The sequence below is a fragment of the Microtus oregoni genome, unplaced genomic scaffold, assembly GCF_018167655.1.
Source record: "Microtus oregoni isolate MIOR12 unplaced genomic scaffold, Mior012 000091F_ref0000469, whole genome shotgun sequence".
Lineage (NCBI taxonomy): Eukaryota > Metazoa > Chordata > Mammalia > Rodentia > Cricetidae > Microtus > Microtus oregoni.
In genome coordinates, this window is record NW_024544600.1 from 1400099 (window position 1) to 1416484 (window position 16386).

General features: G+C 57.8%; 1 protein-coding gene across 4 annotated transcripts in view; it reads left to right on the forward strand.

Annotated features, from left to right (window-relative positions):
• The window catches only part of Rara (retinoic acid receptor alpha), a 46458-nt gene extending 31216 nt beyond the window's left edge, over positions 1-15242 (forward strand). For 3 of the 4 annotated variants that reach the window (XM_041643986.1, XM_041643984.1, XM_041643985.1), the window contains 7 exons: positions 6720-6868; positions 8557-8698; positions 10585-10745; positions 10917-11093; positions 12249-12453; positions 13141-13299; positions 13772-15242. In XM_041643986.1, coding sequence (XP_041499920.1) covers positions 6720-6868; positions 8557-8698; positions 10585-10745; positions 10917-11093; positions 12249-12453; positions 13141-13299; positions 13772-13989 — 1211 coding nt within the window. In that variant the 3' untranslated portion in view covers positions 13990-15242. Of the gene's footprint in view, positions 1-949; positions 1649-6719; positions 6869-8556; positions 8699-10584; positions 10746-10916; positions 11094-12248; positions 12454-13140; positions 13300-13771 lie in introns of those variants that run through there. The other variant, XM_041643987.1, reaches the window with a different exon arrangement.
• The last annotated feature ends 1144 nt before the right edge of the window (positions 15243-16386 follow it).

Genomic DNA, 16386 nt, shown 5'->3' on the forward strand with positions numbered 1-16386 from the left:
TAGGGACCTACCTAACCTTGGCGTTTCTTCCGCAGAAACAGACCTCCTAGGAAGGAAGTGGGCAGCTGGAAGGAACCAGTCTCTCCTTTTATCTGTCCTGGGCTGGCCCATCCCAGTTCCCGGGCTGGGAGACACCCTGGGCGGAGCTTTGCTCGCCGGAAGCACGCCGAGTGTAGGAGGAGAGCTCCGCGCTAGTGTTTGTGCTAACGGCTCAGATCTGCCCCGTCGGATTCCGGCGGGCGAGCCGGCAGCCGGAGTCTCACATGATGTCACAGACAGTGACACAAGCTGGGTGTCTCATTCCGACACAGCGCCCAAGCTGCACAATGTCATACCCGGGACACCCAGCATGCCGTATTGGTGGTTCTAATGCTGTGTCACCTGCATCTGGGCTCTGTGCCCATTGCCAGCGTGTTCGGAGTTTGGGGCCGGACCGAGCCGAGAAAGGGGCCGGTGGGCGAGCCTCGAGGGCGGGTTGGCGAGCGGGTGATGTCACGGGCCGCGGTGGGTGGGTTACCAGGAGGTGAGGCGCCGCCAGGCGAGTTCAGCGAGAGTTCAGCCGCATTGCATTAGGCAAATGAAGCCGTGGCTGGGTGAGGGGTGTGTTTTTAGGGGGAGGACACCGGGACCACCCCACCTCCCCGCCTCAACATCTCCGGGCCCGGGATTGACCAAAAGTACTAGGGAGGCTGAGAGCCGGAACTGGGATGGGGAGGATTCCCTCCACTCTTCCGTCTTGCCTCCTGGTGCACACCGCTCTGCCTACCCAGCCTAGCCCTGTGCTCGGCTCATTTCCCGCCTCTGCTTCCACTCTGAGGATCTCCCACTCGCGGTCCACATGCTGCCTTCTGGCTCTCGCTTCATCTCGTTCTCTGCAGCCCGACCGGCCAGGAAAGGGTTAAGCCAGGGGCGGCGCCTGGCCAGGGCGGGGCAAGGGGCTGGGATCCCAGAGAAGGGGCGCGCGGGCTGGGGGGGGCGGCGGCGTGCACACCGGAGACCCAGCGAGCGGCCCGCCGCCGGGCCGGCGGAGGCGGGGCCGCACGGGGTTCCCCCACCCGTACCCGGAATCTCAGCCGCGGAGAAGCCCGGGAGCTCTGGCCGGCAGAAGGAAGTGCTCGGTGACCCCCGTCTCCGCCCCGATCCCGCCCCAGGCCAGCGGACTTGGGGAACCGCTGGACTCTGCCTGGGACACCGGAGCCTCCAGTTCTCGGGCCGCCGGGCGTTCCCTGCAAACGAGCGCCGAGGGACCTCCTCCCAACCCGCGCAACTTCCCGCTTTTCACCTGGGACCGGCGGAACGACCTGCGGACTTAGGCGAGGGCAATTCTGGGCAGGGCGCCCCACCGCGGGGCCGCCCGTTGGGGCGAGGGGACTTGTCCCTTTGCCCCCCAGCCGCTTGGCGGGGATGGCGCCTCCGGCTGAGTGAGGGGAGCCGCGTGCAGGACTTCCCCTCCTGGACCTCCGGCCTTCGTGGGGCAAGATGTACGAGAGTGTGGAAGTCGGGGGGCTCGCCCCCGCCCCTAACCCCTTCCTAGTGGTGGACTTCTATAACCAGAACCGGGCCTGTTTGCTCCCGGAGAAGGGGCTCCCTGCCCCGGGTCCCTACTCCACCCCGCTCCGGACTCCGCTTTGGAATGGCTCAAACCACTGTACGTACCGGCCTCCATAGTGCTACCGTAGGAGCTGGGGTGGGGGTGGCGGTGGGGACCTCTCTACCCCTCACTTTCTTTCCGTCTGTCTCGCTGTAACTCGGCTGTCCTAGCTGGACAGTTGCCCTCCACCCAGTGACCCTGGCGCGCTACCATGGTGTAGGGCTCAGTAACTTTGAGTATTCCTTCTCCCAGAGACATGAAATTCCAGCCTCTGGCCCCCCATTTACATCTTCTTGGTTAGGAACCCATAGTTCCACAGCCTGCTGGAGGGTGGGGTAAAGGTCCTGGCTGTGGGCTTGTCTGTTCTGAAGAGGAGGGGCCACCTCCCCAGATCCCACCCCTGTCAAAGCCTAGGGAGACGTCTCTCCCGTGCGCGGCAACTGATGCCCCCAGCCCCTGCTCTTGACTCGCTGTGGCCGGTGGTAGGGGACTGACTGCTCCCTGTCCTTGGTGTTGATAGTGGGGTGTGGCAGAAAGGGACTTCACCAGACAGTTGCTGTCCTGGCTACCCCTTACAATTTGAGAGGCAACTAATCCATCTTGGGGGGAAGGTCTGGCACTAGGCACCTTGCTGGCGGGCGCACTTTCATGCTGGGAACGGGAAAAGAAGCTGGAGTGAAGAATCCTCTTTAATTTTCATCCTGGTTGTTCTCTAGGAAATACTCGGTTTTTAAGGGCGGGGTGGAGGGGTTCTCTGGCAGTGGGAATGTGTCTCCTCTACTCTTGGGTCCTTTTGTTACCCTGTCTAGGGAAATAGGGCCAGGCTTTGTGCTGTTAAGAGGGACGACCGCTGCGAACCTTGATGTCCTGGCAGCTGAGCACCCTCGCCAGTCTGGTTCAATTGGGTTCAGGCTCTGCTGTAAGGGGAGGTTCTTTTCCCACCCAGGACCTGTGCGCATGCCCCAGGGTGCACACCTGGGCATGTTTATGCTCGGCTGTGAGGTAGTGTGTTTTAGACGGTGGGGAGCTAGTGCTAAGGTGTTGTTAGGTGGCTCACGTTTCATCTCCCACTCTGCTGTGGGATTGGCTCTTCCCAGGAGGCTCCCCCACCTTCCCATACCTGCTGTCGCCTTTCTGCCTGCCAGGGAGCAACGAAAGATTGGGTCTCTTAAGGACTACCACAGGTCTTCTCAACCCGTGGGTCGTGACCCCTTGGAGGGGGGGTGTTGAAGGACCCTTTCACGGGGATCACATATCAGATATCATTTACATTACGATTCATAACAGTTTCAAAATTACAGTTACGAAGTAGCAGCGAAAATAACTTTTATGGTTGGGTGGGGGTCAGCACAAGGAATTGTATTAAAGGGTTGTGAGTTAGGGGGGGTGAGAACCACTGGCCTAGCATATTGGGGAAGGCTGGAGTAGAAAAGGATTTGCCCACCCACAACCCTTCTTTCACGGAAGGGAGACCTGAGGAGAAGGGCAGCCCACCCCCGCCCTTTCGGAGACACCTCCTTGGGCCTTTCCTATTGTCCTGCCCCCTGACCTTTGCCTCCAAGGCAGATCAGCTGTTAGGTTTTAGACCAGGAGGGGTGGGTGATCACTGACTTTGGGAAAAAGAGGTGGGAAATAGCATCCCCCTTATCTGTAAGGAGTCACCCCTGGGGTCGGGTTAATTGGGCTGAGCCCCAGGCTCTCCTCTCTGACTGCCTTCTCCTTTGCACTGGGGGAAGGTGGGACCTCAGCCCCTGGGGTCTCTTCCCCAAGTCCTCTCTCTAGGACAGCTGAGCTCTTCTTGGCCCAGAACTTGAGGGAGGAGGCTAGTAGAGAGACAGCCCATTCAGGGAGCCTCCCCCACCCTCCTTTCTCCAACCACTGAACTTGGGGAAGTGGAGACCTGTCTGCACACAGAACCTGCTGTGGGAAAACGGTGGTGGTCTGAGTAGAACAGTATTGTCTATGTTCAGCCTTCTCCCCTCAAGGAGGCTGTTCTGGGGTACTTGGTGAGCTGCAGTCCTGGTGACCACTGGACCTGTGTCACCACCTTGAAAAGAACCTTTTGGTGTATAGAGACTAGTGCCTGGAGTCACCTCTAGATGTCTTGGAGAATCCTACCTCCTGGCCTGTACCAGCGGAGGGAAGAGAGCAGGTTGGCTGTGGGTGGAGACCTGCTGGGTATGGCAAGGCCTTGGGGACTCTGCTTCCCTCCCACAGCCCCCATTTCAGTACACTAGAGGACAAGGGGTGCACAGGATGTGGCTCCCCATCTGTCCCCCACCAGTCTCTGCAGCTCACGCCTCCGCCCGCTTCCAGACGTCCAAGAATGTGAAGCACGTGGATGCCCGTAGTGGGGGGGGGGGGAGATGCTTATCATGACCGATGGTTAAGTTCCGGCCTTGCGTTGAGCTTTCTGGCGCTGCTGCACCCAGAACTGCCCTCGCCCTCTCCCCATGAGGAGAAAAGGCAATACGGAGGGCTCCGCGCCCCCTCCCCATCTTTCCCTAGGGGCTATAAAGGGAGCTGCAAAGGGCGCCAGCTGGATTGGGAGGGGAGCCGCTGGCCAGGGGCCCAGCTGATTTCCTGCTGATCTCCTTCAGGAAACTGGCCCCTTGCTCGAGCCTGCGAACGGCTTTGGGGCGTGGGGACCTGCGCCTTGTGTACGCCCGCCCAGGAGGGGAGCGGGGGAGGGGCGCCCTGGCAGCGGAGGTGAGAGGGGACGCCGGGCTTCCTGGGCCGTTTCCAGCCCTTGGCTGCTCTCTGGAACTTTGAGCTGAGGTCTGGTCCTTCTCCAGCCCCAGCCTTGCTTCAGGAAGTGGAGAGATTTGTGGGCTGGGGCCTCAAGGGAGGGTGGCTGATGGGTGGGGCCAGGCCAGGGTACTCCCCCCCCCCCCCACAACACACACCTGCTCACGCTACACTGTAACTTTGTCTTAGCAGAGGCTGAGAAGACCTATACACTTCTGGCTTGGTCTTGACACTAGCCTCCCTAGGCTGCAGACTGAAGGTCTGGAGAGGTGGGGGACCCTGCCTTGAGGATTTGAGTTAAAACCTCAGAGGTTGAGTTACCTGGGTGACAGGTGAAGTGGGGTGCAGACAAAGCTAGAGCCTCAGAGGTAGCCCGCCAGCCAGCTGCCTGGGGTGGCTTGAAAAGAGGCCTCACCCAGCCCTGACCCCCACCTAGGGCCATGCCCACTATCTCACCAAAAACGATTTAAAAAAGCCCAGCTCTTCATTCCCCATAAACAACTTTCTGGACTTTGCCTTACCTCTAGGTTTCTCTGAGCCTTTGCCCCTCTGGTCTGTCCTTGGCCTTTTGCTCTTCATCCTGGTTCTCCCCTCCCTCAGTGCCGTACCTGCCGTGCCTCATGCCCTCCCTCAGCCCTGAACCCCAGATCTCATGCCCTCCCTCAGCCCTGAACCCCAGATCTCCTTCAGTCCTCCTTTCCCTCCAATTTGGCTCAGTCTTGAGGTTGGGGGGGGGGCAGGTCAATGCCTTCTTCCTGTGCTTGTTGGAATGCTGACCAAGATTGGAGGCCAGGCTCCCCGCTTGTCCTTGATGCCCCCCTAAGTCTGGATTGTCTATTGTTACTGCTTTTACGTCTTGGAAAAAGTTAGCACGACAAAGGGTTCCTTTGTCACTCGCCCCTTTGCCTCCTGGCCTCACCCAGGCCCCCCAACCCCGCCCCCCAGCAGCTGTTCTCAGGCCTCCCTGCCTGTTTGATTTGCTTGTCAGGCCTCCTGAGAAGGAAGTGGGGTGAGAAGGCAGGGCAGGGCATTCTGTGTAGGTATGAGGAGCACATTGCTGCAGGTCAGCCCACACCTTACGGGGTTATAGACAGAAAAGTCCTTCAGGATAGTCTCTGGTTAGGGAAGGGGACATGGGTTACAGCCATGCTGGTTGGCTAGGCTGATGTCCAGGCCCAAGCAGGAGCCAGGAGAAGTCCTGCCAAGGCTGTTGGCATAGTTCCCCGGTGTGTTTGCAGGTAACGAGGGTGGTAGTATGCAGCCAGGCTCCAGTGTCCCCAAGTGTCCTACCTCTCCGCCTGACTCCGTAGCCACAGGAGTTTAGGCACGGGAACCCTGGCCATCTCTCCATGCACTGGGTGGCGTACGGACAGAACTAGATGGGAGAGAAGTGGATTCCCACCCATCCTTGCCTCCGTAGAAATGGAGGGGACAAAGGAGGATGCTGGAGGGCCCTCTGGGAATCTGGGATGGTCTCTGCTATAGTTATCTGTCATCTTGTATCCCCAGCAGCCCAGGCTCTGGGCACAGCCAACTCTCACCCAAGTAGCCATGTTCTGTCTGGTGGGCAGAGAGCCAGGCACAGAGCTTTTGCTTGGGTGGACTGCCCCTGCTGGCTAGGTCACCCCCTCCTGGCTGCCCTCTTGGAGCTGAATAACAGCGGAGGGGGTAGTAACCCGGACGTAGTCTTTAGACAGACAGACAGAGCATTGATGGGAACAGACCCCTTTTGTCTTCCCCACAGACTTGGGCATCCAGAGTGATGGGCTTCTAGGAGCTGTGGGGGCTCTTCTGTCTCCAGGAGGTCCGTCCCCCCCTCTATCTCAGGGCGTGCTCTCTTGTCTCGCCCCAACATCTGATTCTTCCTGTGTGCTGCCTTGGACCCCACCTTAGCCAGGGGATTGTTTGGGTGGGGGAGGGGCTCTGACTGCTGTTGGAGGGGGTGGAGGAGGGAGAGCGGAAGCAGAAGGGGCCAGGGAGTGGCCGGCTTTGAATATCCTGTTGACCCCTGCTTCCTCTGCTTTTAGTCTCTGTCCTTCCCTCCCTCTTCATTAAGCCTTAACTCCTTCTGAACTTGGGGGAGCTCTGCCTAAGGTGCTATTTGTATTAGGGCTTCCAAACCAAGCTCACTCCCCTCACCCTCCAATTATAGCTCTGTGTGTGTGTGGGGGGGGGAGCGAGCTGGAATTGAAGGTGGGTTCTGGGGACATAGGAATCATGGGTGTCTGGATATTTAACTGCCCTTCCCCTGGCTGCAGAGACCATCACTGTGTAGGCTTTGAATGTTGCCCTAGTGTCCAGGCCAGGGTTACTGGGGCAGGGTGGACAGGGTGCTGAGGGTAGTGGCCCCGGGTCTCTAACTCTCCTCCTTCTCTCCTAGCCATCGAGACCCAGAGCAGCAGTTCAGAAGAGATAGTGCCCAGCCCCCCCTCGCCACCACCTCTGCCCCGCATCTACAAGCCTTGCTTCGTCTGTCAGGACAAGTCATCGGGCTACCACTATGGGGTCAGCGCCTGTGAGGGCTGCAAGGTGAGTGAGGGTGTCATGGAAGACAGTTTTGAGTAGATACATCGGATGCCCCCCTCTGTTGTGGCCTCAGCGAGCAGTTGGCAGGGTTGTTTCCGAAGCCTCCCGCTTTTGCTTCTTCAGCAACTGTGGAGGAGGAGGAGGAGGCTGTCTACCACAGGGCCTCCGCCATAAATGAGCAGTGGTTCCCTCACGCCAGAAGCCCCCTCCTGCCATGCTCTCCTTGTCTCTATCCTCTGGCTGGCAGGGTATACACTGGCCCTGCCACTGTTGCCCAGGTTGCCATGGTGAGCTGGCTGCTGCCTGACTCTTGGCTGGGGACCCAGGAGGCCTGCCCCCAGTGGCCTTGCCTGAAGCTGTTCATGGCATCCTTGCAGGAGACAGCTAGTAGCAGACACCCGGCCTTGGCTCCCTTCAGGTGTCCAGGCTGTGGGCTCCCTAGTGGCCACTGGGTTTCCTGCCTTCTTACTCGGGCACGTGTGTAGCTGAACCTTCCTGGCCACTGTGGTCCTGGATATCTTCCCTACCAAACAGCAGAGCCTCTGCTCCCGTTTCTTCCTTCAAAGATAAGGGCCTAGAAGCTGGGCGGTGGCGTGCACCTTTAATCCCAGTTTGGGGCCAGCCTGGTCTACAAGAGCTAGTTCCAGGACAGGCTCCAAAGCTACAGAAAAATCCTGTCTGGAAACACACACACGCACAAAGCCAAACCAAAAAAGGGTCTAGAATATGTACACTTTCAGTATTTTGGGCTCTTAGAATCTCAGTCTCGACTAGCCATCTCCAGGTGTGAGATCAAAGAAGTCAAGGGTAGTGGACAGCGGTGCCCGTGTGCTAGTCCTGTCTGGCTTGTCCTGCCTTCCTGCTGCCTAGTCACTCAGTTTCTGTGCTCGCTTGTATTGCAGAACCCTGGACAGCCTGGTCTTTCTGTGACTGTCCAGTGCATATGTGTAGTTGGTAAATGTCTTGCTCATAAGTGTGCGTGACTGTGCACAGGGTCCCTTCTCAGCTTCCTACAGCTGTCTTCTTTTGGTCGTTGTTTTATTTGTGCTTCGAGACAGTGTTTCTATGTCTATGTATAGCCCTGGCTGTCCTGGAACTAGCTTTTTGTAGAAGATGCTGGCCTTGAACTCACAGAGATCCGCCTGCCTCTGCCTCCCTAATGCTGGAATTAAAGGTGTGCCACACCACTGCCCGGCCTCTTTTGGTCTTTTGTGACAGGGTCTCCCTTTCACGCAGCTCTGGCTGTCCTGCAACTCTCTATGTAGACCAGGCTAGACTCAAACTCTCAGAGATCCACCTGCATCAGTCTCCCGGGGGCTAGGATTAAAGGTGTGCTCCACCTTGCCCAGTTCCTCCTACTGGTTACTGTGCTGTGTCCTGAGTCCCAGGCTCTGAGTCCCAGACACTTCTTTCTCCCATCTCCAGCCTTGTGTGTCCTACCCCAGATTCAACCCTGAGTCCCTTTCTTTGAAAGAGAAGAATCAGGTACAGAGATGGATGTTGTGGAGAACTCCAAGCCAGCCTATGAGATACAGACAGGCCTGGGTTCTCTCAGAGTGTCCTTTTGGGGGAGTCATATTCCCGCCTTTTCCCGCCTTCTTAGGCAGGCCAAGGCAGAGCGTTTGGAGGGTAGCAGCCAGGCTGTTCTCACTGTGGTGTGTATAACCTGTCTCCTTTCCCTCTGCACCCAGGGCTTCTTCCGACGCAGCATCCAAAAGAACATGGTGTATACGTGTCACCGGGACAAGAATTGCATCATCAACAAGGTGACCCGGAACCGCTGCCAGTACTGCCGGCTGCAGAAATGTTTCGAAGTGGGCATGTCCAAGGAGTGTGAGTGTCCTAGGGCTGGGGGCCAAGCCCCGCCCAAGGTGGGGCCTGCGGCGTTTCTGAAGGCTGGTGGTGGGGGTGCTGTGCGTCCTTGTGCACGTGTGAGCATGTGTGCGGTGGCAGGCAGGCTTCTAGTTAAGGTTACTTTGTGGACAACTACACGAACCTGTCTGTGAGTCTGGCAGGCTCTGTGTCCGCGCGTTGTTTAAGCACAGAATGCGCAGAATCCTCCCATTAGCACATCTTGCATGCTTGCATGCTTGTGCATGAGTACCTACCCCCAGGATAGCTTTCTCCTGGGCTTTGCTTGGCTTTGGGGTGTGGCTGAGTAACATACCCCTGTCCCTTGTGTATCTTAGGGGATGGGCCAGAGGGTGTTAGTTGGTATGTCTGTGTTGGGGGGCTGCCATGGGACCCCTGAAGCCATTGTCTGGATAAACCTGGAACTCCCTCCTGAGCTGGAAGAGAATTGGCTTCTCAGATCCAGGAGGAACAGGGGTTTCCAGTTTGGGCCCAGCTGAGGCCCTGAAGGAGGGAGGGACAGAAGGAGGGCTGGACAGGGAGAGACCCTCTTGTGTTGAATCATGGGTGTTGCCGTGGTGACCAGTGATTGATGATGTCAGAGATAAATGACGCTGACAGACGCCTCCTTGTCTGCGTGGCCGTTGCCATGGAGCCCGAGCCTTGGGGGAGGAGGTGGGGGAGGGGGCTGCAGGACCCCCTCCAGCCCTTTGTGGGGAGGGGTGTAGGGAAAGATGGTTCTGAGTAACACACCAAGAGCCCCAGGCAGGAATAGAGGGCTGGATATCCTACTACCTCCTGTCACCAAAGACTGGGAGTGTTGGTCCCGCACTCAGGAAGTGGTGACTGTCCTCTGCAGTCTGTGATTACTTGGGACGTGCAGGACGGACCTTTCGCTAAAAGACTGTCACTTCCTTCTTTCTCCCTTTGGTCCACCTTCCTTCTTTCCACTGCAGAAGGACAGGACGAGGGTGGGGACCCCCTCTCCTTCCTACCAACAACCCCCCCTTCCCCTCTCTCTGGCTGCTCTGTGCCCCGGAGCTGAGCAGCTGCCATTTCAATAGAATTAAAGCTTCCGAATGATAAACGTCTTGTCACAGCTGCAATTTTCTCTTCCCAAATTATCCCCCCACTCTGCCTCTCCCTCTCCCTTCTCTCCCCTGCACTTTATTGAATTTGCAGAATCGACATGAGTGATCTCCAAATTATGCCAGCTCCCCCCTCACCCCCATCCCCTCCCTGGACCCCCACCCCCACCCTTCCTTCCTCCCGCGTCAGCAGCCGCCACCGAGGGCCTGTGAGTGATTGTGTGTCTGGGATAATCGGCTGGTAACGACCCCATTGCTTCTTTAAAGCCGAGTGGTGTGTGCGGCTCAGTGCCCCCGGCTAATGGGCCAAGAGATTCTTCCGCCTGGGGGGCCCCCCATTCTGTGGTTGGGGAGCCCTATTCCCTGCCTGCCCAGGGAGCTGCTTTGGGCCAGTCTTAGGGAACCCCAGGGAGACTGCTGCCAGGAGAGCCGGGACACTAAGGATTCCTGGCAGGCAGGCACAGGGCGAGGACTCAGTTAGCATGACTGCCAGTCTGGGCTCATGTTCTTAGAGTGTGGGCTGGAGTAGATGCATGACAGAGCACTACGTGCTGGCCAAGGGCATTGTGCGCACGTGTGGCCGCTGTGGTCATGGGCCTGGAGTAGGATTTAAGATGAGTCAGGTAGACACGGAGGGCTGGAATGTCACACTGGCTTTGTGTGCTTATGTGCGTGCGTGCGTGCGTGCGTCTGTCTGTCTGTCTGGTTGGTGAACAGCATGGGCTGGGCCTGGCCCTGAGCCACGGCAGTTTCTCTCTAACCCATCCACGTCCCCCACAGCGGTGCGAAACGATCGAAACAAAAAGAAGAAAGAGGCTCCCAAGGCTGAGTGCTCAGAGAGCTACACGCTGACCCCGGAGGTGGGGGAGCTCATCGAGAAGGTGCGCAAGGCTCACCAGGAGACCTTCCCGGCCCTCTGCCAGCTGGGCAAGTACACTACGGTATGCTGGCCAGGAGGGGTGCCACACGCCCAGGGCCCCTTCTTCCGCCACCCCTTCCAGCACCTTTCTCCTAGCCGCCGCTGTCTGGAAGCAAAGGCCGGGTGGAGGGCAGGCAGGGGACAGGCTGGAGAATGGGTGCGTAACTCTCCTTACTCTCCTGGCCTCTCTCAGAACAACAGCTCAGAACAGCGCGTCTCTCTGGACATTGACCTCTGGGACAAGTTCAGTGAACTCTCCACCAAGTGCATCATTAAGACGGTGGAGTTCGCCAAGCAGCTTCCCGGCTTCACCACCCTCACCATCGCTGACCAGATCACCCTCCTCAAGGCAGCCTGCCTGGATATCCTGGTGAGCGTTTACCCCTGCCCTTCGCCGTGTCCCTGCGTGTGGATCCGTAGGATCTAGTCTTGGCCGAACAGTCACTTTCTAGAACCTTTCTCAGAACCCGAACGTCCACGTTCTCCCTCTCCTGTGTCCGTCTGTCCACTCAGCCACCTAGCACTCAGGCTGCTCCTGTCCACCTGCTTATCCGTGCAGCCTCTCGTCAGCTCACATCCCACCTGTCCATTCAGTCCATAGAAAGACTGACCTAGACCCCTCTGAGCTGGGCGTCTAGAGGCGGTCACACTTCCATCCTCTCTTCGAGGGGAGGAGGCCACGGACAAGTAAATGAACACTGCAAGCCGATAGTGCCGGCTGGCGTGGGATGAGAGCTGTCCTGTCCCTTCCCTGTGAAGAGAGACCCTGGAGAGGCGATACCACTAACGATACCACTAACATCTGGTAGTGAGGCATCATGAGAAAGTGCTGTTTCCTGGGAGCAGGAAGTGGAAGGGCCTGCTGCGGGGACTCCGGTGGAGTTGGCGTGCGGTAGCGCGCCATGGCCTGAATTGTGAGTGGGATGCCTGAAGTAGTGCGAGCTGCCCAAGCTGGCAGGAGGCTTCTACAGAATCCCTCACCAGGGTTCCCGGCCTCTTCCTCAGACACATCCCTGGTGAAGACCTGGGAGGTATCGCATGCCTGACCCCCGGCGCCTGTCCCCGGTGCCGTGCACAGATGTGGGAAGCACCATCAGGAGCAAACTGTTGAGGCTGAATGGGACAGTCCTGGGGATGGCTCTGCCTTACGTCTTGCTGGCTGGAAACGCCTTTCCTTCCTGATTTCCCTGTAAGGAGGCGGTGTGGCCTAGATCCATCGCCCAGTGTCTTGGCGATGGACACGTGTGTCTGTTTAAGTTTAATTGCGATTAGACTCAGTTCAGCCCCTTAGCTGCATTAGCCACATCTCAAGTGCTCAGGAGCCACATGGGGCTGGTGGCTACCGCGCTGGATGGTGCAGACAGAACCTTTCCATCACTGGAGAAAATTCTGTCAGCCAGCCAGCCATGCTCTGGCCGCTTGCCAGGGAGGGCCTCCGGGAATGCTGGAGCTGGCGTACCAGGGGTTGGGGCAGAAGCGGGGGGTGGCGCCCCAGTCTCCGAACCTGTACATCCTCTGCACCCAGATTCTGCGAATCTGCACGCGGTACACGCCTGAACAAGACACAATGACCTTCTCAGACGGGCTGACCCTGAACCGGACGCAGATGCACAATGCTGGCTTTGGCCCTCTCACCGACTTGGTTTTTGCCTTCGCCAACCAGCTGCTGCCCCTGGAGATGGACGATGCGGAGACTGGATTGCTCAGTGCCATCTGCCTCATCTGTGGAGGTGGGTGAGGTTCAGGTGGCTCTCTGGAGGCTGGCTGCGGCCTGGAGGGGCAGGTCTGGTCTCGGGGCACTTACTCTCTCCCAGGTGACACTCCTCTACAGCATCAAGAGTGAGACCCAGCTAATATTGGTTGTTATTTTACTGTTCTTCCGTGCTACATTGATAAAGACTATATCAGTCATAGTAATGATGGCCGGGAGAGGAGAAGCTGCAGGGAAGTCCTTGCTTTGTATGGGGAGAGCTCTCCGTGTTAGCGGTTGGGCTTCCCATCTCCACCAACACAGCTACTGTGGAGAGCTTCGAACAGCCCACACCCCACTTCCTTTTAGAGTTTAAAAGCCCTGTGCTGCTGCCGGTCATTGGTGGCGCACGCCTTTAATCCCAGCACTCTGTGAGTTCGAGGCCAGCCTGGTCTACAAGAGCTAGTTCTAGGACAGGTTTCCATAGAGAAACCCTGTCTCGAAAAATCCGAAAAAAAAAAAAAAAAGCCCTGTGCTGTCTGCCAGTCCAGAGATCCTCTCAGGCCTACCTTGCGGCCAGCCTTCTGCCCTCTGTGGCTTGGGCAGACCCGCCCCCAAGTGGCCACATCTGGGAATGCATCTGTATGCCTGCTTGGTGGAGTGGGTTTGGGTGTGGGGTTGGGGGGGCGATGAGGGTGTGCCTGCTCAGGGGCGGTTTTATGCTCAGACCGGCAGGACCTGGAGCAGCCAGACAAGGTGGACATGCTGCAGGAGCCGCTGCTGGAGGCACTGAAGGTCTACGTCCGGAAACGGAGGCCCAGCCGTCCCCACATGTTCCCCAAGATGCTGATGAAGATCACAGATCTTCGGAGCATCAGCGCCAAGGGTGAGTCCTTCGCGTGGAAGAAGGCTCAGGACTGAGTCAGGCTGTGTGTCTTCCTCACTGAAGCTAGTCTGTCCCCGTCTGTGTCTAGGTTATGGCTCTTGCTGTCACTTTTCCATGGTAGTCCAAGGCCTGCCTCTGTAAGAGGTCATGTGGGTATAGACTGGCGGGCAGGCCTCTTGCCAGCTCCGAACCTCAGCTTCCTGTGAGGAAGGGAGCGGTGATGGTGTTTGGCAGTGCCTGCTGGGCAGTCCATGACTTGAGGCCTAGGGCCAAACCCAGACAGGCAGAAGCCTCACATTCAAAATGCTTTATCCAGTTGCCACACTGCGGGCTCGAGAGAGCTGGCTTTTGTATCAAGTCACTGAGCCCTGGGTGCGGTGCATGGTAGATGCCCATATGGGTGGCATTGGTCTCCTCACCCTGTGATGCCCCCTTCTGGGCAAGTCTCTGACCTCCTCCTTCGTCCCCACAGGAGCGGAGCGAGTGATCACCCTGAAGATGGAGATTCCCGGCTCCATGCCTCCTCTTATCCAGGAAATGCTGGAGAACTCTGAGGGCTTGGACACTCTAAGCGGACAGTCGGGGGGCGGAACCCGAGATGGGGGTGGCCTGGCTCCCCCTCCGGGTAGCTGTAGCCCCAGCCTCAGCCCCAGCTCCCACAGAAGCAGCCCTGCCACCCAGTCCCCATGACCTCCACATGGACGATCCTCAACCCTGCCCTGGCTTTCTCTGCCTTCCTACTGGCCACATGACCCATCAGCCCTGCCCCGCCTCTTCCTCCCAGACAGAACTGGGAACCTTCTGCGGGGACAGGAGGGAGGAGGCAGTGACTCTGTGGACAGAGGCCTGGACCCAAGATGGACTGCCCTCTTCCGGCAGCCTGGGCTGGCATCAGGGGCCAGGCATTGAGCCATGTGAGGACCTGGGCCTGAGCCCCAACGCACCTTGCCACGTCTTTATCACCAGCAAATGCCGGGACCTGGCTTCCTGTCCTCCGAACTCAAGCCATCTCTCCCCCGTTGGGGAACTTCCCCCTGCTTCAGATGGTGACAGAGGGGGTGTCCAGGGTGGGGGAGATCCCCTGTACATATCCTGCGTACCAACCCCCCAGATATTAATTCTCGCTGGTTTCGTTTTTATTTTAATTTTTTTTGTTTTGATTTTTTTAATAAGAATTTTCATTTTAAGCACATTTATACTGAAGGAATTTGTGCTGTGTATTGGGGGAGCTGGATCTAGAGCTGAAGGGGTGGGTCCTTGGGATGGGCAGGGCTCTGAAGGGCTCCCCTCTCCTGGATGTGCCCCACCCCGCAGCCTGTCATCCTCCCGTTCTCTCTAATACTGTGAAATACTAACTTTCCAAGGCCGCCTTCTCCTGACCTGTGCGGGAAGCAGCTTCCCTTCTCCCTCTGCCCAGCACTGGGTGTGGGCGTCCCGGGCAGCTACCCCTGGGAGGAAGGGATCCTGGCTTTTGGCTTCTGCCTTTGACCACCAAGAAGTAGGGGGAGGGTAAAGCTAGGGCCCCTCGGATGAGTAGGATGCTACTCCTCACTGCCCATCAGAGCTCACTTCATCTAAGCCTCAGCCCCACTGTGAAGGGGCTGGCTAAGGGGTCCAAGTTACCCCTGCCCCCAGCCTCATAGCCACCAGCACCCCATGGGGCCCTCCAACACACACACACACACACACACACACACACACTTGGCCTGAGTTCCTTCATTTCCCTGGCCTCCCCCCAATCCCTCTGTGCCCCCTCCTTGCCCCGCAGGACGGGACTCCAGGGGGTCCCCTCCCTCCCCCTACACCCCTGGGCTGGGGGAGCAGGCTTACCCTGCCCTCCTGCCTGGGTGGGGTCTCACCCCGGAGCCCACTGGTATACTTGTTACTGCTGGGTTTCCACTGAATTCTACTGGAGAAAGAATAAAGTTCTATTTATTCTACAATGCCTCTGCCTCTCTGCCTCCACCCTCTCCTCTCCATATCCAGCCTGGGGCTTCGAGATGGGGGCTTTTTGCAGGCTCTGGGCCCCAGGGACTAAGCGCAAGCGCTAACTGCCAAGGGCTTAGCCAGTGTCAAAGTTGCCCTGTGGCAGGGTTCAGGTCTCATAGGTCCAGTCTGGCAGTGCCCTCAAACTGGGGCTGGGAAGAATCTCTCATCCACAGCAGGGGACTCACCCTGGGAAGGAGGAGCGGGAGGACAAATGGCTCTTGCCACAGTCTGAGAAAGGAAGCCAGCCCTTGACCTCAGAGCCCCTAGACACTGAAGCTACCCAGCGAAAGACAAGTGGCTACAGATGGATGTTCCCGCAGTTGCTGGAGCTAGGCTCCCAATGCCCTAACAACAGGAGAGTGGGGAGCCTGTGGGAGCCGGAAGAGAGTGTCCTGTCCCCTTTGAGGCCCATTGGGCAGCAGCAGAGCTTGGAGCATGAGCTTTCTGTGTCTTACTGTGGTAGTCTTTGCTGAGAGGCTGGTCGGTGTCCTTGCCCAGGGCCAGACAGTGGCAGGTTGGGGAGCGGGGTCAACACTCGGGGCTCCTGCTCAACCCAGGGTTCTCTATTGGGTTCCAGAGACTCCAGAAGCTTCACACACCCCAAGGTGATGGTGCTTGCAGGTGGGCTCCCATTTCCAACACACACCAGCCTCACACTCATATTCTCTCTCTCTCTCTCTCCCCCCCCCCCCTCTCTCTCTCTCTCTCACACACACACACACACACACCAGCCTCACACTCATATTCTCTCTCTCTCTCTCTCTCTCTCTCTCTCTCTCTCTCTCTCTCTCTCACACCTGCCTCACACTCGTACCCCTGCCTTAGCAAGGGAGAACCAAAGGGTTCTTTCCCTGGAGGCCCTAGCCATTTCTAGGTTAGCCACTAGGTGGCAGCAGCTGCTCACTTCAGTGTCTCAGAGGGGCCTTGGACACTATCTCTTCCTAGTAATTTTCTAACTTGGTTACTTAGCTGAAGTAAATGTAACATATGTGTATATAGGTTTCCAAGAACCAATAGGCACTTGGGAAGCAATAGGAGAATTACCTACAACAAGTTCAAGGCAAGCCTAGCCCGCAACACAGCAAGATCCAGGCTAGC